Source organism: Rhododendron vialii, chromosome 5a (genome assembly GCF_030253575.1).
Source record: "Rhododendron vialii isolate Sample 1 chromosome 5a, ASM3025357v1".
Taxonomy (NCBI): domain Eukaryota; kingdom Viridiplantae; phylum Streptophyta; class Magnoliopsida; order Ericales; family Ericaceae; genus Rhododendron; species Rhododendron vialii.
Window position 1 is genome coordinate 7,963,433 of NC_080561.1, and position 25,349 is coordinate 7,988,781.

The window sequence follows — 25,349 nt, forward strand, 5'->3', positions numbered from 1 at the left end:
AAAAAAGACCGGACTAAAAGAGATATCATTCTCACGATGAAACTTCATTTTTCCATAAAAGAAAAAGGGTATTGTGTATACATAGGTAATTAGTAGTTTTTATTTTGATTCTTAATATTTTCTATAGTATAAACATACTAGCGAATGCCCATGCCTGAAGGCACAGCGCAACACATTTTGAAAAAAACTAAATCGAATTGCCATTTTTAGGCATGGCGCGACACATTTTGGAAAAAACAAAATCGAATTGCCATTTTTCTGGAATTTACCACCCCACCGATAAAGACAAAATCTCCTATAAGTCATTTTCTTAAATAAACTTCCAATAGGGTCCATTTATTCAAATTATGTACCATGAGAGTGGAAAAAGTATCCCACTTGATTCCACCGGGCTCTCCCTTGAGACAGCATGACGGTAAAAATCATAACATTGCCTATTAAAAAAGAACTACCAATGACAAACATGTTCTTTTAACCATTCTCCTTCCCATTTTGATGCCAATGACCATCGCAAGAAGTAACTAATTACACGCAATAAGACTAAAACAAACACATGCCCCATTTTAGCTTACACTTCAAAGGGGACATGACCAAGTCTATTATTTTTTGGTATGTACACAAATGACAGGAACCGCATAAAGGCCGCATTGCCTCTCACATTCAGCCGCTACAATGTTAGCTGCAAGAAGATTTCCCTTTTGGAAATCACAATTGAGTGTTTCATATTAACACCACCATTGAGTCTCGCCAACATAATCCAGAACATCAGTCACTTAATTAATTTGTTCCCCTCTTGTGGAGTGTGATTCATAGAGCTCTTACTACAAATTTGACAATTCTCAATCAGATTCCTATGAGGGCGATGAGGAGTTGGATTTTCTTTGGTTAGATTCACTACTTGCAGCAAATCCATCTCCATTTCTACTTGAGTCTCTCCTTGTCCGAGTATGCACTCCTGAATTCCTTGCTCCTTTGTCATCCATAAGCACACCACCAAAGCCAATAGCTTCTTGATTACCCTTGGAGCATTGCAAGTACTCAATTTCACGTTGAACCACAATATGCAATTATTGGAATGTAGAATCACCAGTTTTTCAAAAAGCATTTTTTAAGTGCCATAAAAAAGGGCAGCCTCATAGCCAATATAACCATACATGCCTTCCCCATTCGAAACCTTCCATATCTCCACATCTGAAAAATAAAATACGTTGAACTACATTATGCAATTAAGTTCAGGACTTGAGAAATGATTTATGCACACCTGAAACAATTAAAACCAAATCAAAATTTTGCCCAAATGAAATTGGACACATTAAGAACTTGAGAAATGATTTATTCTATTTCTTCGTCCATTTCAAGTTTTCTCATATGGGCACATTAAGTTTTTGAGTAACTCAGTTAATACTCTCTCGAAACAAATAGCCGCTTCAATTCACACAACTATTCAACCCAATGGTCATTACAAAGGCCATTATGCATGCCACACTTGATACTAATGCTGGAAGGCAAGGTATTCAAAAGGGATTAAATAAAGCAGAGAAACTATCAGTAAAACTCCTTAGTAAAAGCCAATAACAAACCAAATAAATTTCTGAAGGCCCATAATTCTTTTTGTTAATTGTTCATGATAGTGAACTAAAAGCCACGTAAAGAATAAAAAGAAGGAATGGGCCTTATCTTAATTATTCAGTTTTCATCTATACACCATGAATGCAAAGTTTAACAAAAACATGAATTCTACTTATGAAGATTAAAAATCATGTTAGAAACCCAAGTTAAGGATTGACCAAAAGAATAAGAAAGGTACTGAATGAGTACACATTTTTACCCCTGGTTGTTATCGTTGCCGTGATTTCGCTAGAGGAGATGGAGGACAGAAAAGAAGAGGGGCCGAATCACTCCATGGTGGTGATGGGATGATGTCGGTGGTCATCGGTGGACGGGCCTACTGCTGCAAGGGGAGGTTCTTTGTCTTTGATCAGGGGCAAGGTGAGCGGTGGTGTGGGTGGAGGATGGGGGAGACGTGTGTTAAAAAGTCGCTTCCTGCATGAAAGATAAAATTTTGGGTTCAATGTAGAAATCATCCATCTACAAAATCTATCACAAAATGAATGAAGGAGAACCAATTTCAATACATGAACCACATATTTGATATGCATATCTAAATGTGGTCATAGTTTTCAGCTTTTAACATTTCTCATCCATAAAAAACAAAAACTGCATCATTGAAAAATAGTTTTGAGGCTCATGTCATGGAACTAAATTGGTATTGCCATCACAACTTTCGCCACTAACCACATCCTAACAACCACGAAACAAAACCATTTTGCTCTCCATTATCTTGGCGTTCTTTCATATAGGCTTTTTAACAAACACTACATATGCATCTTTTCCAGACCCACACGGCGTACCAATCTGAACATGAAAATAACTTATCAAGCACGCAAGTATGAAACAATGGCTACTAAGTAGTCAGTCAAGTTCCACAAATAAGAATAGTATGAATTTTAGAATGCATTATGAATTTTCAACAGTATCAACAGTTTGATTTATAGCATGCACTATGAATTTTAGAATTTTAGAAATGCAGTTCAAGATAAATGGTTGAGAGATAGACGTAAAACCTTTGCTCCGATCACCGATGAAGGGTCACCCACTCATTGAAATGCAGTTCCCTTTAGTGGTTTCCCACCACTGAATCACAATACCAAGGATTTAGACAAATGAAATCAAACATGAAGCGGGAATTGAACTCCATAAATAAATGATGATGAGAGGAAAAAATCGTAGTACTTGCTCCGTTTGGTGCAAACACTCAGACTCGCCATCGAAAATCCACATGACACACCTCTGAGCTTAAACAATTGCTGCTAAAGAAACAACCACTTGGCCGCTACTGCTGCCGGAGAACTCCCTCCGCCGCTGCCTACTAATCATGACTGAAGTGGAATTGATTGTCCGCCTTTTGATTAAGTACAACATACGTGAATGTTTTTTCCAATCCACAAAACTCATAACATCATCAAAACTAAAGGAGTAAAGGGCCTAATTTATCCATTGAGCACCTAGGACTTTCCGACATATCACCACATCGTAAAAGAATAGTACCTGAAAAGAGAATAATAACAAAAGAAAATTTTAATTAGGCCCACGACACCACATGAGATTTTTGATAAAAAAAAAAATTGACATAACAAAATATAAGAAAGGGAAAAATCACCGATATGGAAGTTTTAACTAGCTTTGAGCACAAAATTCATAACACTATTCGTGGAAAAAAAATCAAGCATCAACCATAGGTGGAGCTTTTAATCTAATTCCTCACCATCCCTAAGCTCACCATGGTTTGCCCAATGCCTGAAACAAATCACTTAATGGTTTTGCTTCCCCCAACTCATCCCTACTAACACACCCATAGCCAAATCCAAGTTTTTGAAGCTCTAAGTTTTAAAAAATAAGCTGCTCGAATCAAATGACTCGATAATGGCCTTTACACTATAAAGACAAATAAGTATCAATACATATCTATAGATAAATGTACCCCTTTTGCTGGCGGAATGCCAACCTGAAGTTCTGATGTTGACCGCCGACGCTTTTGTCAACCCTTCGTTCCCTTTGAAAACCCATTACTCTGCAGTTTGCAGCCGCAGTTTTTTTAAACAGGATAAAAGCCAAATTCGAAAACCAAATTCAAATCCAAGATAAAAACCCTAATCTGGAATTCCAATAATGCTAACCAGGTTTAGTAATTTACCTTAGATCAATTGAACTCGAAAATAATGCGTGGGTGGATTTGCTCTTTCCGGTTTGGGAATATTTTGGCTTACTTGAATACATGGTGGTAGATGAGGCAGTCGGACCCTGTAGATCAGTAGATGGAAGGTACACAGAGAGAGAGAGAGAGAGAGCACGCACCTTACGGAGGAGTACTTCATCGGTGTCTGGACTGTAGCAATCGGAGGTGTCGAGGAACGTGATGCTGCTCTTGATCGCGCGCCGATCGGTGGTGGCCGCGCCAGTCGGTGGAGCTAGGAGAGCGATCGAAGAGAGGGAGACAGAAGGAGGGTGAGGTATGGGAATACGGTTAGGGTTTCACAGAATGTCTGCGTTTCTACGTTTCAAATTTTGGAAATCTAATCCTAGTTTTACCAAAATGCCATTTATGATAACCCTTGGATGGATCAAATATTTACAAAAATGCCATAGTAGAATGAAGGGTAGAGATTTATGTAGGCATGAGGATAAATCTAGAGCGTTGGTTGTCTTTTGGATTCAAACACAACTCTGTTTTATTATATAGATATAGATAATGCACCTCACATATAATTTTATCGGGCCGGGCTTAATTTCTAAGAAATATTCCCACGCCCATTCTGTTAACTAAACGGCCTTAAAAACTCTATCCAACCCCACCCCGTAGACCTAAATACGCATCTCAAATCCTTATAAAAATGGACTGGGCACGCTAGCAGGCCGTTGTGCACCTTTTTATGAAAAAATGGAATGGACTAGGCTGGTGGACTGTAATGCAATTTTGAAAAGTAACATGAGGGGTAGATAAATAAGCTAAAAGGGAGGTTGTATCTAAGGTTATGAATTTTCTGTATCGTATCGATATTGTCCAAATCCGATACCCTACACCTCTAATAGAGATAAATTTAAAATGGCATCGAGTATCTCATCGGTACCAATACATATCGTACCAGTAAAAAAACCGGTACGGTATTCAGAACCTCGGTTGTTACAACTTCTGGGTTAGAATGAATTATGAACAAAATATTAGGACGTGGAAACAAATATTCCTAAAACGGAGGTCTGCGATGTCAAAAACCCCTAAAAGCACTCTTTCTACTTGTGATGTTCGTCTCCAGCTTTTCATGCGGAGAAGAGAAATGGCGATGATCCAGAGGTGCGGCGCAGTAGCGAGGAGAATGCTGACGCCAGATCGTACGGCGGCGTTTTCATCGCTGTCGTCGTCGTCGGCTGCGGCGGGGGCGCCGATACTCTGCGGACGCGGGGACAAGAGGACGAAGAAAGGGAAGAGATTCAAGGGATCGTACGGAAACTCGAGGCCGAAGAAGGAGAAGATGATTGAGCGAATTAAAGACAAGGTCGAGGTGCCCAGGTCCACCCCTTGGCCCCTCCCTTTTAAGCTCATCTGATTATGCTTCTTTGCTTTTCACAGGAAACGTAGTGATGCACTGATGTGTTTGAAAACCTAGGGTTAGGGTTTTGGGGATTCGATTGCGATTGGAATATGCAGATTTTTATATGAATCCTTGTTGAACTATCTGTTTCGTATAATCAACCTCCACTTTTAATGAAGATTTTGAATTTTGAGAAAGTCCAGAGGAACACAACATTTTGCGTAACATGTCTGTGTCGCAGTATTTCATTGGCAACTGGATGGATTGTTCGTTTTCAACTACCAATGAGACACTGTCACGCGGGCATGTTGGACGTGTTATCGTGTTATAGACCTCTTTCGTTTTGTAATTGCTTAGGATGGTAATTTTTATTGGTATGTTGCTAGGGCTAGAAATTAGTTTCACAGTGAACTTTGGGTCAGGTTCAATAAGATCATATCCGGTGCTTTACTCAAATCTTTGCTCAGTTTGAGTAAGAAAGCTTTCGTTTGGTAATGGACAAATAAAAGACGTAAATTTGAGTAGAAAGATGAGGAAAAACTTGATTTGATATGGGTTTCAGCAAAGGACTTGAGAAGGTTTTAGGGAGTTTTTTAAAACCTTGGGTTGTAATTTTGGTATGGACTAGTGATGCCCCTAGTAGTGACTTAGAAGGGAATTTAGGTTCTAACTGCTATGAACCAATTGAGAGTGTTTGTGTGAGAATTCATCACTTATTCAATTCATCTTGAATAGTTGGGGCTTATTTGTGAAGATTCAGATGCTATTAGGGAGCGGATGTATTAATACGAAACATCTAAAGTGTGCAGCGACTCGGGCTTTTTCTGGTTTCAATTCATGTTACTTTGAGCTTTGTTGGGCCCGGAGTGCCTCCATGGATTTGGTTACACAATGCCACTCCCTACGACAAGCTTGTAATGTTCAGGAGGTGGTTGTATGGCTTAAAATTTAATGAAATGTCATTCTCGTAGCTCTTTCCCTGTTGTGGTGGTGGTGGTGGTGGCTAGAAATGGATGCCCATTTTTACACCCTTTTTGTTTGCTCAAAACGATCCCCATTGATTTCAATGGTTCCAGTTCTGGACACTGTTTCGGTACTTGCACAGAGAACCACAGAATGTTGTCATTTTGGTTTTCAATGGTTTTAAATTTCCTTCTAGAAGCACTGCATTTGAGCTTGTTGAAACAACAATGCTACATACACAACTTGCGAACACACTTTTTACATGCTCCTCTCACAATGGGTGGGTTCCACAATGTTGATTAAGTTAGGTCTTAATTATTTGAGGAAGTTCAAAAAACGGTGAAAGGAATTACTCATTCATGCATAAATTTATCTAGTTAGTGGTAATGGCCATGTGGTAGAGACACTTTAGTCTCCAAAACACGATTGCAATTTCAGCAGAATAATCTCAGATGCATGGTGCAGGTGAGTAAAAAGGAAAAAAAAAGAAAGAATGAGCAAAACCAGCCTCTATCGCTGTTGAGTTTATATTCATTAAAGTGGAATTAGGCAGAAGGGAAGGATGGTATTCCAGGTATGGTTAACGAGCGGATTGATTCAAATTTTGTATAAAAGATACATGTGTGTTGTTTGTTAATGAGTCTTTGAGTCGAATCTCTTCTAAAAGTCAACAGCGAGCTCCTTATCAAGTACCTGCAGCACGGGCTCACCTTAGTTAATTTTTCGGTACAAAGCGAACCTTCACTACAAAGCAAACTAAAGGCCTCTCTAAGCTCCGCAGTACATGATCTTGCGGTTTGGAAAGTGCGGATTCAGCTCTTCCTTTTGTAGCTTCATTGTATAATTCGGAATCACTTCCGACTTCAATATGTTTGTGTCCGTGTTCCAGAATGAGATTCTGACGCTTGAAAATGTCCTGAAGTTCAGCATTAGGGCTTCTGCAATCGAGCAGACGACTATTAAAGCCCATCATGATCTTGTCATTCATGCGAACACCTCCGCATGGTTTCTCTGTCGAGAGCTCCCATGTCCATATTCACTAACATCACCTTTGTTAAGATCCGGGGGCGCAACAGGGTGTAGTGCTTTAATCTCAACCGTCCATCTCGGCAATCAATGATCTCTTCTCAGACAGAGTTCTTTTAAAATCTGGACCATTCAAATCACTTTTAGGCGGTTCAGATATAAGCGCTCTGGGGCACTACAGGGACCAGATCCCCCTTGGGTCCTGTTGTGAATAAATCTTCTGCTATTACAGAATTCAAGGTGCTCAGTGTTATTGTTTTTTGACTTGGAAATATTAACCCCCAACAATTTTGATTAGTTGTTGGGTATTGTTTGCCTCCGAAAAAGAAGTGGGTGAAATACTGTGACCAGCCTCTTCCGAGTATAGCCTTTGCAAACCACCATCACTTGCTTTGTTCGTAGAAGGTGACGGCATCATCTCCTACGAACAAAGCAAAATGAGCGAGATACCCATCCCTCAAGTACTATACTATATTTTATGTTTTGTAAAATTTGTTGTCTAACAGATAAGTCCATATTTCTTCCCCCAAAATCCAATGCCATAATATCCGTGTGAAAAAATCCCACGCTAAAATTTGATTGGGAAAAAATCTCACTCTAATGTTTCGATCACAGAGACCCTGAGATTGAGAGTAGACCTTTTGCCTAATATAATTCTCATGCACTAGCATGAGCGTAAAAGCCTCTTAAGAAAACACCCCAACTATTCAAATGTGCAACAATAAGGATTGAGAGCGCAAGCGCAGATTGACTGAGCCCTTTACCAAACTCGCTTGTATACTAACCGAAAAAATTATCTAGAGATTTATCAAGTAGGAATATGGGAAAGCGAGGAAAAAAAAGGGACGTTCAAAAAAAAGGGAAAAAGAAGGGGCAATCGAAGTTGAATAGCAATTTCTCTCTCTCTCTCTCTCTCTCTCTCTCTCTCTCTCTCTCTCACACACACACACACACACTCATCCCTTGTTTTTTATGAGGATGCAGCGAATGCAAGGATCTCTATCCCTGCCCAATGTCGTTGAGTTTCCAATATGCCAAAAACCAAATGTATACAATGGTTGCATGTCGGATGCAAGATTAGCTATGCTTTAAGTCAACCCACACATGTTAGGGCAGACTATCAGTCTCGACAATAAACAAATACAGAACAACCGAGTGTCTCAAAATGTTCAGAGCATCATTAAACACAACACAAACACAATGAATTGAAAACCCTCCCTTGTCAGTCATGTCCATTGATCTGCATCCACAGCAAATTTCAGAAAATTAGAATCTGTAAGAATTTTTTTTTCTTGTGTGTTTCTCTGTGTCTGTGTGTGTGGGTGTGGGTGTGGGTGTGGGTGTGGGAGAGAGAGAGAGAGAGAGAGAGAGAGAGAGAGAGAGCGCCTTCAGCATTCTCCAGGCTCTCGCATAGGTTTCAGTACAAGACTACAAGGATATTTAAATTTGGAAGGCCAGGTGAGGTACCAAGTTTCAACCAGGCTAGTTGTTGTAGAAAAACTATCAAACCAAAAGGGGGCATCTGTAAACCTATCCCAGATTTGAGCATTGACCTCTTCAAATCTCTACCGACCACTATTGCGAGTTACCAACCTCCGTGAAGTACCGAAAACACAATACACCTATAATGGGTAGTGGGTACTTTACCTTTATTTACTGCCATGGGAGAAGAAGCACAGATTCAAATATGATCTTCTTGGCCATAGTTGTACAGTATCTCGATCTGCATCAGGAACCCAAGAATAAGAAGGTGATAAAGAGCATCGAAATAGATAAGAAGGTGATAAAGAGCATCGAAATAGATCGTAAATTCCAATCATAACTTGCTGCAGTAATCATCGACTCTAGTGAAAAGACAAATAATAAGGGGATATAGGCAACATAAGAACATGGATGGAAAAGGCATGGCAAGACAATGGCTAAGAATGCAATCATTCTATAAAATTTGGTGTTGCCTTAAGTTCCGTTTGTTTCCGCTGAAAACGGTCGTTCAGAGAACATATTACGAGAAAAACACTTGCAAAAAGGTTTGTTGTGTTTGGTTCCAACCCTGAAAACGATGGTGCTACCGTGCTGGTGGCCATGGTGGAGGTGGTGATTGAGTGGCAGTAGTCGTGGGGTGATATTAGTGCTGATCCAGAAAATGTTTCCACTGTTCAAAGGGGAAAATGTATTCCAAAAAAAACTCATTTTTGCTAACGGAAAATATTTGACAGAATTTTATTTTTCGTTGGCCCAAATGCCAAAAAGTATGGAAAATAGTTTTCGTGACTACTATTTCTGCCGCAACAAACTCCAAAAGTACAAAATAAAATTGTTTCCGCAACACGTTTTCCAACGAAACAGATGGGGGTTGTTTGGTAAAGGTTTTGAGGAGGTTTTTGGAGTAATAAGTGGAGAGAGATAGATAGAGGGATGGGAATAATAGTGGAGAAAAAAATTTATTGGAAACCGTGAGGAAGAAAGGTTCTGGGAACCCCAAGTGAACATGCTCAACACAACCATAAACTTTGTCAAACTAATAAAGGAAATGGCCAAGTTCTGGACAGAATCAGAATGACTTCACACATGAAGAGACGGAAAAGTAACACCATGTGCAATGTTTACAGCATTAGCAAATGCATGCGAGGACATTTCAAAATAGCCTTTCCTCCCATGAGACACTCAAAAAGACAGTCTCATTTAACACTTGTTCATCATTCTAACCAGTGATAGAGAATTCCTCAAACACTTCTAATATAAAAAACAATACTATTTTCAAGTTTTCCTTTGACACTTCCGGTACATTTGGAAGGTCGTGACTACCTTCTCAGATCCCTTCACTGGACATTTGCTTAAAGAAAAGTATCACAGAAAGGCATGAATCATATTTATGAAAGTTATATAGCAACTAAGAAGAATGTACAAGAAATCAAGCCATCTACTGACCACAAGCCAGACAAATAAAACAACAGGAACTAATTGACGCATTATTCAAATAAATTACCCCAGGAGGTGGAGGCGGGTTTCTGGTAAACTTGGAGCCACCAGGAGCCCATGGAACTGTCAAAAAGAAAACAAGTGAGCTTCAAAACCACACATATGGAGTTAAATTTACTGATAACAATTTATATTTTGTTTACTTGATTATTTGAAAGCAATTAGTGGTAGCTAGGAGTCATGGGTACAGGGATTGGATGGTTACCTACGTTGTATGATCATGGTTTTAGTGTGTTGGTTGGTTGGTGCTTTTATTGTATAGTATAACGCATGTTAATGAATGGAGGAGGCTGAAAATCTCATAAAATGTCGAAAGAAAATATCGAGAATAAGAGACAAGGTTCCCTCCATATTAAACTATTAGAGGTCCATCCCACTCGAAGTGGGTCTGTCATTCTCCTTATTCTTTCATTTTAGAATATCTTATCACAAGAAGGGACATATGATCCTCAAAATGAGCGAAAATATCCAATGGAAACCTTGACTTTTCTAATGATGCAACTCCAGTCTTATTTTCTTCTTCACCTCATATTGTATCTTTGTAAAGGACTCTGAAAAGAAGTTAAATCAATGCTCTCAAGTCTCATTGAATAAAGCTTCTGTGAGTGTAGTAAAGTACTTACCAATGTAAGGATCAGGGTGCCGCCATTTGTTATAGGCTGCTTCACCATCTTCTAGCAGTCTATCAATTGTCTCGAGACTTTCCTGGAAATCCACCAAAGGAAGCAATGTGATGCAACATAGAATAGCATTACCCCTGATACTTAACCAGAATGATGCAGTTCTCACCATGTTATAAACTATTCTATCATATCACTTTGATTGAAGAAATACAGATACGAACACAGGACATAGACACGTTACATTTGTTAAGTATACTATTTTAATATTTTAGAGAAGAAAGCCAGTATCCGTGTTCCGAGGGAATGACCATCCCATTTCACCTTCATTCTAGTGAACCAAACACTGCCTAAGCCCTTACAGATGATCACCATGCTAAACTTTTATGGAAGTGATCACCTAGTTGAAACAGACCTTAACAACAAGCATCCTCACCTAGTCAAATTAGCCAACGAATGCTACCCCCAAGTCAAATGCACAATTCATATGCTTATTCAACAAATGAACTCTTCAATCAAACTATCAATCCTATAGAAATATGAAAGTAAGACAAGAAAAGGAAATCAGTATGTTTTCTTCTTCTTTTTTTTGAACGGCAAATCAGTAGGGGGGTTTTTTTTTTTTTGAACGGCAAAAGAAAATTTTACTTTATTAATCTTTGAAATTGTTACAAACACTAAAGGGAACAAGGATTTGATGGCTAAGCTAAGAACAATCCTGTGTCAATCCGAGTAATCAGTAGGTTTTCAATGACATCCATTTGGTCCATCAACATAACACTCTAAATAATTTAGGGTTGCAGACGAACCGAGCTGTTCACGGGCATCTTGAGGCTCAGCTCAGTTCGCTAGTAAACGAGTGGAGCTCGAGATCGAGTTTTAAGCTCATTTGGTAAACAACCCAAGCTCAAGTGAGTTGTAACCGTGCTCAATTACGAAAGCTCGGCTGTTTATAGATGCTAGTGTAGTAAACGAACAGAGCTCGAACACCTCGATCATAAAATGAGCTGAGCTAGAGCTCGACTATTTGGGCTCGACTCGAGCTCGACTAGTTTTGAACAAGCTCGGCTCGGCTCATTTGTAGCCCTAAATTCTCTAATTCCGTAGTAATTGAGTCAAAATCTAATGAAGGGCAGCTTTTGAGAGAACAAACCACGTTTTTGTTGGCATCAAACTTCTCGCGCATCTCCGAAGCCTGAAACAAACAATCAATCAAATCCATCATCACCGATCCGATATTTCAATATTCCTACACATGTGCATCACATACAGGACCGAGATAATGGAAGGAATGAAACAAGCCCTAGTATGGATTAGAAACGGAGGTGATCGACAGATAGATACATATATATATATACATACATCTCGGTAGAAGAGATGACGATGGACGGCCCAATTGAGAGTCTCTTTGAGGGCTCTCCGGTAGAGGATCCTCACTCTCTCCTTCTGCGCTGCCCTCCGAGCCAGGTACGACGCCGGTGCACTCATCTCTCTCTCCTCTCTTTCTCTGTCTACTGTGCTTCGCCGAGGCAGGCACTTTTCGAGGATGTAAGGTGTGAAGGCGGACTGGATACGGCGTCGTTTTCGCCGAACTAAACACGTCCGGATCTTGCCCGTTTTACCCGAACTGAACAAGTCCGAAGAGATGATGATGAACGGTTCGGATTCGGTTTCAACTTGATTCGCTCTGTTAAAACGGATTGAAAAGGGATTTGGATCCTCTCCGGCCTAAGGTTTGAACTCTTACCGGTGATAATAGTTAATTCTTACCGATAAAAGTTAGTTGTACAGCAAATTCAAACCATTAATTACAGCAAATGAACGGTCCAGATTTGAACTCTATAAATTTATGGAAAGACTAAAGAGTAATGCTATATGTACTGATTGGGGGAAGGAAAACGTACCGCCAGCGGGCCTTCTCGGGCCACCGGACAGCCGATTCGAGCCGTCCAAAAATTCTACAAAAAAAACCCGATGGGGCCCACGCGAGAATCAACGGCATCCGAGAATCCAGTGACTGAAGACGGCCCGGAGCGGCTGGTCGGTACGTTTTCACTCCCCCTTTCGATACCTATATCTTTACTGCTAAGCTAATTCAGTTCAAATTATAATCAGTTCCATCAAAACTCTAATTTAAAGTTTGTGACTTTAAGTTAAAAATTTCCGGGGGAGAAATTATAGTATATAAAATTGAACTTGTACACATTCTTTTTGAGAATAAATTATTTACACCGCCGGTGTAAACATTTGTTTCCTCCAAATCAATTGCATCACAACACGTGTCAAAATAGTGGTCCCAATTAATAAAATACGGCGACGTGGCGCAATGCAATTGATTTGGAGGAAACAAATGTTTACACCGGCGGTGTAAATAATTTATTAATTTTGCAAATTTTGTTAGACTTTCAAATTTAAACAAATTCTCAGACAACTCGTATAGTATATACCTTTGTTTGCCTCCAATAACAACGGGAGAAAATGAAAACTTCTTATCAGAATGTTACTTCCATTTTCCACTAGGTTGGTGTTACTCTTCTATTGCTCCCTCCGCTCTAAGAAGGAGCTAAGTCACATAAAGCTTGCGGGAGTGCGAGCGTGAGCATAAAAGAGTTTTAATTCTTGAGTGATGTAGACACAATCTACTACAAAGAATCTTTGAGGATGGTAGCGCGAATCCTGAAACGTGTAACTAGATTCAGGTGTAAAGTTTTTTTATCAGTGTGAGTTTTCTATTGTACAAATGAGTGCAATTGGGGTGACACGTTCTTTGGCTTTGTATTCAGAAATGTTATCCTCCTTTGTGACTTTCTAGTCCTTTAATTAAGAACAGATGTACCTTTAGATAATTATCTTATGTATCTATGTTTTATATCAATAAAACTATTACTATTTAAAAAAAAAAAAAACTTTCCTAGCTAGTCGTTTGGCTAAAAATGCATTGGAGTGAGATGGAACTTTGCATATGTTCCCTTTTGTTTGCCTTTTTGTATACCAATGCTTTCTTTTTGATGTTCGTGGGATGGCTACCCCACGTTTTTGTGTAACCCACTATCTTACCTAAATAAATAAAATTGCACCTTGAGATATACTAATATAAAATAAAAGCGTCTTTCATAAACATCCCAAAGTACTTAAATTTACAGGAGCGAGGATTGAAAGCACAAACACAAGATCCTATTGAAGGATTATGTGACTAAGAGTACAAGCGCGCACGGGCCACATCGGCGCTGGATTCATATACAAGATAAGAGAATTTTTTTCCCTCCTAGCATTTTTTCAAAAGCAAGTGACAGAACAAAGAAAAGAAGGATTTCAACACCAAAGAGAAAAGAAAAGGGAAAAAAACAGCTAAGAGAAGAAGAGTTTCCGAACCGCTTCAGCTTGTCACACAGTTTGGATGGCCACAATCAAAGATTCCAAATTTGAAAGGTTCATAGTTAGCTCAATCTACCGAAACAGGAACTCCAAAAACTAGTCAATAAACAGAACTCCAAAACCATAAAACAGTAACCTAAAACAAGTTCATTTCCAACAGTGTGTTTACAAATTGATCGCAACTGTGGACAACCATTTTCAATTTCAATCATAAATGAACATTGCACAGAACAAAACGTCGAAAGAAAAAAAAAACAATTCAGCACATCGCCTCTAATTTTCTTTCTATCCGGTAATATGACACAAGCTTACCAAAGGGAAGCCCAATGATCATTGTTGTGTTTCCGGCCCAAGGATCTTCGGCTTGCGGGTGCAGCAGGCACGAAGCTAAGCCCAAACATCTCCTTGGGCGCCTCTCCCTGTTCTCTGAACCTTATCAGCTTTCCAACAATTGAAGCACTCTGTGCGGCATGGTTTATATCGTGAGCGTCACTCCACAAGCGGTTGACCAGTTGAAACCGCCTCCGCTTTGACCCCAAACCGATACCCCACATCTGGTATAGACGGTTTCGCTCTGCTTCCGAGAACCTCTTTTGCATCAGCCGGCATAACATATCTCTCTCACGGCGAAGAGCCTTCAAACTGCAACTCCATAAAGAAGATGAGTTGGTGAAAAAGTAAAATATTAAAGGTAAAAAACAATATGGAATTATGGATATTTCACGAAGTTTGCAGACTATAAAGCACCAACAGTCCTAGATGTCTAGCCGGCATCTAGGGATGGAATTTCTGGCCCGACACGAACCCAACACAAAGTTAGCGGGTTAGGGTCAGCTAATTCTGATATGAAACACAAATATGACACACAACACAATAACATAAAAAACTAAACAGATCGGGCTAGAGTTGAGAGAATTCTAATACGAACATGAGATGACATGAAACGACGCAGGGTGGGAATTTATGAGATGACACGATAACCCAACACGAAGCCAACACGAAATTAGCGGGTTATGGCTGGCTATTTCTAACACAGAACACAAATATGACATGACACGTTAACATGAAAAGCTAAACAGGTCGGGTTCGGATTGAGAAATTGTGACACAAACAAGACATTGACACGACATGATACGATGCCCACCCCTAATGGGCGTGTCCATTGAATTTAATAATTTTATATGGGGACACGGCAGGAACACGTATAGGAACATGACATGAGTTAAATATGCAATTTTTTTAAAGTGTTTTGGGGGATAAATGTGTATTACTTGAAATATTTTGGTTAGAAGTGTAATAAGCTGTATATATGAGGTTTGTTTGTATGTATTGATGCTTCATGCCTGTACATATATGTATATTTCCACCGGTATAAAATAAATATTATCGATTCATTTATTTATTTTTTCTCTGTCCCAGGCCTTGTCCGTATCCCCATTTTTTAGAAATCATGTGTCTGTGACCGTATCTGTGCTACATAGCTGGCAGTGGACCAAAATGGGGGCTGACACTACATGCATATGAGAGAATTAGCATATGGGCTTCCCAGAATTTAAGTAACGTTAGCTTGATCACCTCAAAATTCAAGTATTTTACCTTGCGCCCTGAAATTTCCTTTGTAATATAATCACATGATCCTCTTATCCAAGTGATAACTGTGGACAATGTGCATTAAAGTCTATTTTTAAAGAAATCATAAATAAAATGTCTACAGCCTAGTTATCTCATCCTTCTCTCCCCTCTTAAGTGGAAAATATGGTAAGCATATGTCATGGTGTGATAGTCTAGGACCCTTATACATTTCGATAATGTCAACCATAATTAGCATTATTTCATACAACTATTTTATGGAATTCTCCGAAGAGATGTGATGTTTGTGTGGAAGAAATTGTAACCCTAGTTTTGTGGGGCTCCCTACATGGGTCCGCCATTGAGCATATTGATTCGACAGTATTCTTTTTCAAATATCACAAAGCAACCTTTGAATACTAATGGATGCTAGAAAATCATACAATTTCAGTAACATGAGCGTATATGAAAAGACAGAGTGCAGACCTTGACACTAACGTGAGAGTCTGACCCCCTTGCACAGCATGATTACCCTGAGAAAATGCTTCCTTGAGGAAGGAAAGTCTCCTCATCTCCACCTCCATATATATGGAATCTGTTGGGTCGCCTTTAAATAGCAGGAAGAAGTATGTCCTGTGCACCAACGAAATATTGCAAGATTGCCAAAGTTCAAGTATTGCTTTCTGCTTTATCCCGAACTCAATATTCCAAGTTGCAGGAGCTTCTGCTGCGTCCAGCATCGGATCTAATCCAACATCTTTGACGTTCTTCTTGGCCTTCGATTCTTCTCCCTGAAGCAGATTGTACAAAGGAAACTCTAACTCTACTAAACGGAGCAAGCTTCACGAAAAGAGCTACTACCATTTCAAAGTACTGAAATACACGTACATTAAAGCAATCTAATGAAATGAATCAAGGAAGCAGAATTATTTTACACAATTTAGGTAAACATGCAGTTGCACTAAATGAGTAGATGAAATTTAAAATGCTATGTGACATGTCGATATGTACAAGCCCTTAAAATTGCTCTCTGTCACCTAACAAAAAAATAAGAGCAATGCTAGGGTCACACCAACTTTTATCGCTGTTCTTACAATCTCTCTCAAAAGTCAAAAATCAAAAATCAAAAGTGATGGTGGGATCCCCACTACTATTTTGTGGCTTCCACCATCACTTGTGAGAGAAAAGCATGGATTTGAGACAAGCAATTTTTCAAATATAAGATGATTAATACTCTTTTCAAATCCATTAATAAGTGTAATCATTCAATAAGGAATATTGAAGTTCCAAGAAACAGATGAATACATATTGGATTAGTATTCTTTCAAAGACAAACGCTGATGTGTGCATCGATGAACATCTGAAGTTACATGAAAGGATAAGTGAATAAGGTGGTCAAATGCCCACTCACTAACAGAAACCAATTTCGCAGTACACTAGAAGGTTAGCAAAACTTAAATGACAGGATTAACCGGGAAACAAAGCACGGAAGAAGGGCATGTTCTAACCTGACAATTAGCAAGTTGCTTTTCATATTCAAGCTTGGCCATTTCTTTGAGTCCTGCAACAAAAGTATCAATGCTAGGAATATCCTCATCTGTGGAATTCTTGTTCTTCTGAGCTTTTAACTCATCTACAAAAGCACTCCCCATAGAAGACTGGGAATCATTTCTCGACAACCTTGCCGCATCATAATTTAATGGCGGAACCATCCTTTGGAAGCCTTCTGGTCTTCCGGGAAAGCTTTTCTCAAAACCTTCAACTGGTGTGTTCTGACTATCACCTGTCGTCTCAAAGTCTGGAAAGGATGAGCCAGCCATTAGAGTAGCTCTACAACTCCAGCTCCTATTCAACTTCTGACTTTCACACCGTGACATATTGCCTTGAGCCCAAGGAGATGGGTCTTCAGGGTAACGGCTAACAAGAGAACCAATGGTCTTTTGCACATCCTGGTGTCTCTCCTCCAATATACCATTAGTCATGCTACTTTGGGTTTCAGTTACTTGTCTTGGTGGGGTTGATTCCAACTCGTCAATGGCCACATTGCTATGCATTCCTTCAGCATTGCCAGTTGAAAAGGCAAGGGGTTCAGAGATCTTGTCTGCTCCTGATTCATCCATCTCAATACAACGAACTTCCCGGCAAATTTCATTGGGATCTTCTCCAGTTCCTAAGTGTGCAAGAAAGAGAGAGTAAGCTTCTAAAAAAAAAATTGGACATAAGCACTACGAAAAAATTATAGTTACAATACATATTGCACATCTTTCCACACTTTTACAAGCTTTTAAACACTTTTTGTAAGTTTCAAAAGATGAGGTGGGGCATGGTCCCCCTCAAATTGCATTACTAATGACATGCACCGGATCATAGGAACTTAACTCTACCTGTTAGTGGGTTATTGAAAAACTCTATCTTAGAGGGCCACGAATTCACTGAGTTGCCCATTTTTCTGCCACCTATATCTTGGTAATGTGTATCATCTGTAACTGATGAGTCTGACACCGAACATTCATCTTCCCATTTGTTACCCTCTTGCCATTTAGGACGATTACTAAGCCCACCCTGAAGAAATTTAAAATAACGATGGTTAGCTGTCAAAAAATCATAAGAAACGTATTATCAACTCTGCATAAGTTACTTACCCATTCCGTCGAATCTTCATCATTTCCAACCATGAGCAACAAATCCTGAACCCGAGATTCTGCAAGTTCCCGCTGCTTAGTTTGCTCTCTCAACTCTTTCTCCAACTGGGTGATAGAAAAATCAGGGGAAAACTAATAAGTAATGAGACCTTTCTGCCCGAGTCCTCGTAGTCTCAGCATTAGCAGTAAATATTCTCTAATCATCTAGAATGCATTTGTGGCTCTACTACACCTTTACATCAAAATACAAACAGATGAGATAACCATAGGCCGAATCTATCATACCAAGCTACCTTCATAAAATGAGATCCCCTACTGTTATTGGCATTGTATGTGGCATTTTTTAAATAGGGGTGCTATTCCTGCTCACATAACCTTCTCGAGCTCCATTTCTGGACAAATATATTCAATGAATAAGATTGCCAGTCTAAATGCAGGTTAACCCTCTCCGTTTTAACACCAAAAGGTGAACAAAACACACTTGAGTGTTCCAAATTCCCATACTTCACCACTCTCCCCACAACGCACACTTCAACACTAGGTAAACTTAAAAAAGAAAAGGAATATTAAGAGGGTAAAAAACCAAGACACATGAAAAGACCACATATGATGACACACGCATAGGGAGAGATGCATCATGGTTTGAGGATGCTGGTTGGTGGTGGAAGAATAACAGGCTTGTTTGGGTCTTGAGTATGTAGGGTGAAGCCGCTGAAAAGAAGGGTGGACTGTGGAGTGTGATTTGCATATTATGCAACCCAAATGAAGCGTCCGATTTTGCGAAGAGCAGTAACACACATGTCACATACTTCTATATCATACAAACACAAATTTCATGAGTCCATCCTACCAGTTTGATCCACCCTTGCAAAACTTCATTCATCAAGATGCCCTTGGTTACAATATGTCCTGACTCCTGTATTTATTGGAAGCAACAAAAAAACTTGCCTGACTCAACTAACATTATTTTCTGATGACAGGCACAAGGAAACTCGTTTCACATGTTAAAATGGAACTTTATGAAAAGCTGAAAAGTATTTGCCTCTTGAAAGTTGAGATGCACATGGAATGGTAAGGGACATGTCTATGGATTTTTCGTGTATTTCTCCCTTAATTCCCTTCCTAATTCCATCAAATAATTCAACATTCAGATCCAATCCCTGTTTCTCACGATTTGTCCAAATACAAGTCCTGTAGTACTATACTTTGTTGCTATGCAGCAATCAGTTCCACCAAGAAAACCAAGTGTATAATACCCCATGATTTGGTGATACACTTTAACATCTGAGAATAAAGAAATGATTTTATTGTGTGTCATTACCTTTTCTATCTGAAGATCTTTCTTCCTCAGTAATGCTGCATAATCAGAAGTGGAAGAAGGGGCAGGGGTCCTTAACTCGCTCTCCAATCGAGCCAACTCTTTTTGCAAATGCTTCACCAAGGCCTTATCAGACATGACTACATTAACCTTTGCATTTGTGCTAACTTCTTTTGCACATGTAGCAAACAAGAGAGTATTTCTAGACTGGTCAACATGGCTTCGTGCAGGGCTCAAAGTGCAAATGATGGCAGTTCTGGCATTGCCTCCCAAACAGGGCTGTAGAATGCGAGTTAGCTTAGAATCTCTGTAGTTCACATGTCCATGTCTCCCCTTGCTTCATTCAAAAATTGTGAAAAGTTGATGAGCTATACATTGTATAAATTATCCCTTCCACATAAAGAGCCAATTATTTTGGAAAACAAAAGGGAGACAAAACAACAAAAAAAACACACAGGTGTCGATTCCATACTGATAAGTGGACAAGATTTAACTTAGTTCTCTTGATACAAAGTAGTCTTTTTGAAAGCTAAGCAGATAGCCCCTATCTATTATACATTTTCTCTGACAATTGAAGTAAAGAGCTAAAATGGTCAAGAAAGAGGCAATTACTAAACCTCAGCTTGCGAATAACGGTAGAAAGGGTCAGTAAACTACGGTTGATATGGCAGCCTTCTTTCAGTCTTGCTCCAACTGATAACGCCTGAGCTGCACGCTCACTTCCCGCAAGATCGACAAAATTCTGCCAAAAAAACAAATTAACTTTGCTACCATGACTCTTTGTCCGACTTTCTTCTTTTTAAGAATAACAATTATGCAGTTATATTGACTCAGAAAGTTTATATTCACTGTAAGTTGTCCCTAAAGGAAGTTGAGTTGACTTATACCACACTAGCTGATAGTTTTGTTGAATTGTCCTTGCCTAAAAACTCACGAGCAGAACTTTCAATTGTCTGCAGAAAATTAATCCAAGAGAGCAAGTAAAATAAATATTCTGGAGTAACTTGGGACAAAAATTAGTTAATAACAGGAGTATCAAATTTGGAGAGGAAGGAGCAGCAGACCAATCTAAGAATTTGATGTGATCTAGAGCTTGTTTCATTCAAGGAAGTCTCCCCAATCCTTCTTTGAGCTGAAAAAAAGCAACTATATGCATGAAGAAGAGAAAATTTTAAATAACCACCACAACTGCCATAAAATGCCATTTACCTTCACAAATTGATAGAAGCTCCTTGAGATGGGCCCAATCCCTCAGTGTTTCCTCCGTTATTTTCTCCACCACAGTCCCTTTCTAAGGAAATGAGAAAAGATTACAGACCTCAGTTAAAATGTAATTGCATAGTGAGTGCGTAAATGAAAAGGCATATGAAGGTAACCTCTGGATCGTCTAGAACCCTTAGTGGAGTACTATCCGCGCTAAGGAGATCTCTTATAGCTTCATTGTAGATCTCCATTGCACAAAACTTCAAAACAAATGCTCGTTCTTCATGCTGGGGGAACACCGAGGGAAAAGGGGAAGAAAAAGGTTTCAAACCAGAAAACAAACTGATTATGGATTATGAAAATGAAATCAAAAAGCAACACCAAATCAGCATTTCATAGTTACCCTGTGTATGTAGTCATAAATGTCTGCTACTGTGTATTCAGTTATACCAACCATGGTGTACGTCTTTCCACTGCTTGTTTGCCCATAAGCAAAAATACTTGCTGAATGGAGAAAATGCAGAAGTGAGCCAATTTTGAGGTTATAATTACCAGAAAGCAACAGCATGAAGATTATACTTACAGTTAATACCACTGACCACTGAAAGAGCAATTTCCTTTGCTCCTTCCTCATAAACCTGCCTAGTCTGGCTGTCGCCACCAAATACTCTATCTACCAATATGAAACAGCAATAAAAGAACAAGGAAGATCGGAATAAGAAAACAATATGACCAACTAAAAATAAAATTCAGTGCACTTATGAAACATCTACTTCTACAAAATATATATGTGTGTGTGTGTATCAAAAACTGCCCAAAGGGCCTACTTTCTACAAATTGTTAGTGAATTATGAACCTCTGAGCCACTACAGATTACCCTTGTACATTTTTATCCATCAACAACAGTCTGTTTGAAAACTTGGGTACATATTAGTTTACGAATGCTTAATCATGAGTAGAGTTTTGGAACAATTGGCATTAGTTTCCTGACAGAGGAATACAGGGAATTGAAGTGAACCAACAAATTGCATAGAGCATGTGAAAACAGTACAGTTATTTTTGCAGTGAAAACTAAATCCACATGGACATGATCCAAATCATCCAATGTTCACTAAAGCGTATCGCAGTTGCTCTTGATACCTAGTTCAATATGCTCTAGATCAATAACCTACATCCAATCAATTTCCTCACCAGTTTATCTCACATTTCAAATGCAAATAAACGTGTGAACTGGAGCAAATTGGAAGATATTTAGAAATTTGTCTTACCAAATGTATAAGCAGTCGGAAACATGGACCGCTCTTGCAGGCTGTTCCGGAACAAAATGGTATTCTCATTGATGCATTCCCAATCCGCGACCTCATTCTTAGCAACCTCCTTCTCACTCAAAGGCCTCAATCTAATCAACACAAGAATCTTCTCCTCACCACCACCACTACTCACCTCCCCTTGCATCTTCTCCCACTTAGTCAACTCCTCCCCACCAATTGCCCCCATTTCTCACCCCACCTATCTCCTCCTTTTCACAAACCTACCTCCATTAATCCAAAACCTTAATACCCATAGCTGAACCAATCAAGCATGATCAGTCCCCACTGTCCTTCTTTCCAACCGTGCAAAACAATTAAGACCCTAACCCAGATGGGTTGTGCTTAACTGCAACAAAAAGGTTGATTATGGATCACTAAATAACCAATGAAAGTAAACCCCAAATACAAATCATGGGTTAGTTGAGTTGAAGCTACTTTTGCTTAATCTTTGGTTCAAAGCTTTCAGCAAACAAACCCTAAAAGCTTCAATTGAAGGTCAGAACACAACTGATTGCTTTCCATTACGATGGGGACCAACTACGCTTGAATGCCAAGTAACGGTGCTTTGTAGGAAATATTTTAATGGGCCGGTGAAGCTTGGAATTTTTCAGAGATTGTGGTCCCCGTCACATTCATAGCTCATACATGTATCCATATTTATACTATATCGGTACACGTACGCTGTCCCGGCTTTAATTGGACCCCGCTCGTGGACAGTAGGATTTGTCATCACCAACGACTCATCGCGATTAGTCGAGGAGCGCTTTAGCTGACCTAGGTGGTTGAGTAATTGCAAAAAAATGTCTATATTATACATATTCATCTTGAGGATTGTTAAGACTTAAGAGAGGGTTTACCTTGTCTGTCTCTTTCATGGTCAGAAACTTCTCCTGAAAAAAAAAAAACACAAATGTAACCGTTAAATCTCCTGGAGTAAACGACAGAAATGTAAAACAAATAGATACGCAGACCTGTAAATATTTTCCACCATTTAAGTAACCGCTTGATTACGTATCTTGGGATTTTTTGCATTTAACGAATGTTAGAAATCGATCTCGAGGTTTAAAATCAGAGTTAAGTATCAGCAAATTGCTGTCATAATACTTACCCAAAAAAAAAATTACTTATCAAAAAAAAATTGCTGTCATAAATCCCAAGGGTGCATTTTCGGTTATTGGATTACACAAAATTTTAAAACATAAAAAACAAAAAACGCACAATATAAATCTAACGACCCAAATACGTCAACTCACACAGTCTTAACGAAAATACATCTCGGTACAGAGAACCTCGGGTACAAATCTCAGGTTAAAAAGAATTTGAAGCTTCCCAGTTTCTCTCTCTCTCTAGAAAGTGGGTTTGTGTGAACTTGAAGCTTACCATAAAGGAGAGAGAGAGAGAGAGAGATCTCAGTGATGATAAACCTTTACGCGTCGAATAAAGTGCATGCGAGTATATAATCCTCTATGGAACAGTAGGAATCGGCCAAATGGTAGTCTCACACGATCTCTTTGTAATTTTTTTGAAACGAAAGTGAAAATTTGCAGAGAGAGACTCAGAGACCAATGGGATAGAACCGTCTCTCTCTCTCTCTCTCTCTCTCTCTGGTCCTGCAAATCGGCGTAGACAGGGGGAGTTGCTGGTGCGTCAACTTCATATGCGAAGTGATCGTTGAGTTACGTTTTTGCCCTTTTGTTTTGCTTTGAAGATTTGAACGGCCTGGATGTTAGGAACGAGAGTGATGGGGATTTTCTGGTCAAAATAACACCTCATATTTATATTTTACCTCTGTTTGATCAGTACTTTTTTTAAATTGTTCAGTCAAAACAGCCGTTTCCTTCCGATAGCCCACGAGATTTGGGTTAAGCCGCTTTCGTAGGTTTGTCTTCGTGCAAACAAATCGAATCGAGTTGAGCTTCAATTTTAGAATGTTCAAATTTGTTTGTTAAGTTTTTAAGTTTCGATGAAAAATTTAATAAGCCGAGTTCAAGGCGAGCTTGCCTATGTTCCTCTACGAGTTGATTTTTTATTTGTTTTATAAATATTGATGCGCTCATGCATGTACGGAAGTACAAATAATATTTTCATTTTTACATAAGTAGGTTCACACACATATAAAATTGTAAAAAACATGATAAGATTTAACACTCGAATCGAACTCGATTACTCGAACGAGTCTTTATCAAGTCAAGTCTCAAACAGTTCACGAACGGCTTTTTCATTTGCAGCCTTCGTAACCCTCAAGACTCATCATTTTTGCCCCACATTAGACATATAACAATGATCTAAACCGTTCATCTCCTATATATTGTGTAGAAGAATACCCTTGCGTAAAATCTTAAATGTTGGATAGCTATAAGTACATGGAATGTTCATATGAAATCAACCGTTTTAGTTTGAAACTATACTTGCAGTCCGTTTTGGAAAACAAAATGCAAACTATTCATGCAATTATTGTTATCTGATCATGCTAATTGACCATGGATCCGAGAACCCTATCGTGAAGGGGTGTACTACAAGGGTGTAGTGCAGTATTCCAGCCATCCAAAAGTGTTAGCAATGATCTAAATCAGTATACATGTAAGATAAGTTACTATAGTGTACCATGCACTACAAGGTCTCCGGATTCGTTTTTCACACGAATGTTCTTTTCCAAAATATCTACAACTAAACGACTCGAATCATTATTGTGACCTCGCAGTGGAGGATAAGGGAAGAAGGAGAGCTTAACCCCACGAGATTTAGGAGCCCTTTCGCATGAGTTTTGTTTTCAATATTCATCGTTTTAAAATGTTAATTAGATTTGCTTCAGTTTTTTGAATTAACCATTTATCTTAATGACGTTAGTTTAAAATGTATAAAACTATGACCGAAAAGAAGAAGGAAATTCACTAGATATTAAAATCGTTTGAAACCCTTTTATTATTGAATTTTGGAAAATGTATTTCTTTTGTCATCTTATTTGAACTTTTTAAAAAAATTTATTCATATTTTACACTTTTTCTGATTTTTCTCATAAAGAGTACAAGTCACTAATTAACCCACATGAATGCATAGGATAGGGGTGGTAGATAGGGGGGAGAAATCCGGTGTTAGTTTTCGGTGGGATAATGACATGCATTTCCTATTTTATCATCATGCAAACCACGCAAGAACAAATGGGAATGGCAAATCAGTCACATCTACTCGTTCTTGAC

The 25,349-nt window shown here is 39.0% G+C and overlaps 4 protein-coding genes across 8 annotated transcripts; 1 reads left to right on the forward strand and 3 right to left on the reverse strand.

Moving 5' to 3' along the window:
- Positions 1-621: 621 nt before the first annotated feature.
- On the reverse strand, positions 622-3,852 carry LOC131325148 (uncharacterized). Of its 2 annotated transcripts, none has more exons than XM_058357233.1 (4): positions 3,755-3,852; positions 3,542-3,631; positions 1,829-2,043; positions 622-1,019 (listed from the first exon to the last, which is right to left on the reverse strand). In XM_058357233.1, exons 1-3 carry the CDS (start codon positions 3,835-3,837, stop codon positions 1,896-1,898), a joined length of 321 nt encoding a protein of 106 aa, XP_058213216.1. In that variant the 5' UTR covers positions 3,838-3,852; the 3' UTR covers positions 622-1,019; positions 1,829-1,895. The 2 variants fall into 2 exon arrangements, with proteins under 2 accessions (XP_058213216.1, XP_058213215.1); XM_058357232.1 differs by having other exon boundaries at positions 622-1,191.
- Positions 3,853-4,741: 889 nt separating this feature from the next.
- On the forward strand, positions 4,742-5,344 carry LOC131325146 (small ribosomal subunit protein bTHXm). The gene has a single exon (XM_058357229.1). It carries the CDS (start codon positions 4,761-4,763, stop codon positions 5,160-5,162), a length of 402 nt encoding a protein of 133 aa, XP_058213212.1. The 5' UTR covers positions 4,742-4,760; the 3' UTR covers positions 5,163-5,344.
- Positions 5,345-8,115: 2,771 nt separating this feature from the next.
- On the reverse strand, positions 8,116-12,321 carry LOC131325147 (NADH dehydrogenase [ubiquinone] 1 beta subcomplex subunit 9). The gene is made up of 6 exons (XM_058357230.1): positions 12,098-12,321; positions 11,889-11,930; positions 10,739-10,820; positions 10,123-10,178; positions 8,784-8,859; positions 8,116-8,376 (listed from the first exon to the last, which is right to left on the reverse strand). Exons 1-5 carry the CDS (start codon positions 12,221-12,223, stop codon positions 8,818-8,820), a joined length of 348 nt encoding a protein of 115 aa, XP_058213213.1. The 5' UTR covers positions 12,224-12,321; the 3' UTR covers positions 8,116-8,376; positions 8,784-8,817.
- A 1,913-nt stretch (positions 12,322-14,234) lies between these two features.
- Positions 14,235-23,772, reverse strand: LOC131325140 (kinesin-like protein KIN-7E). Of its 4 annotated transcripts, none has more exons than XM_058357220.1 (16): positions 23,533-23,772; positions 23,010-23,042; positions 22,111-22,498; positions 21,426-21,515; positions 21,246-21,346; positions 21,016-21,129; positions 20,849-20,930; positions 20,704-20,771; positions 20,527-20,592; positions 20,257-20,381; positions 19,643-19,976; positions 18,322-18,426; positions 18,064-18,241; positions 17,188-17,849; positions 16,166-16,470; positions 14,235-14,752 (listed from the first exon to the last, which is right to left on the reverse strand). In XM_058357220.1, the coding sequence occupies exons 3-16, from the start codon at positions 22,337-22,339 to the stop codon at positions 14,419-14,421; spliced, it is 2,793 nt and encodes a 930-aa protein (XP_058213203.1). In that variant the 5' UTR covers positions 22,340-22,498; positions 23,010-23,042; positions 23,533-23,772; the 3' UTR covers positions 14,235-14,418. The 4 variants fall into 4 exon arrangements, with proteins under 4 accessions (XP_058213203.1, XP_058213199.1, XP_058213200.1 ...); XM_058357216.1 differs by having other exon boundaries at positions 18,058-18,241; XM_058357217.1 differs by having other exon boundaries at positions 18,058-18,241; positions 23,577-23,692.
- Positions 23,773-25,349: the final 1,577 nt, after the last annotated feature.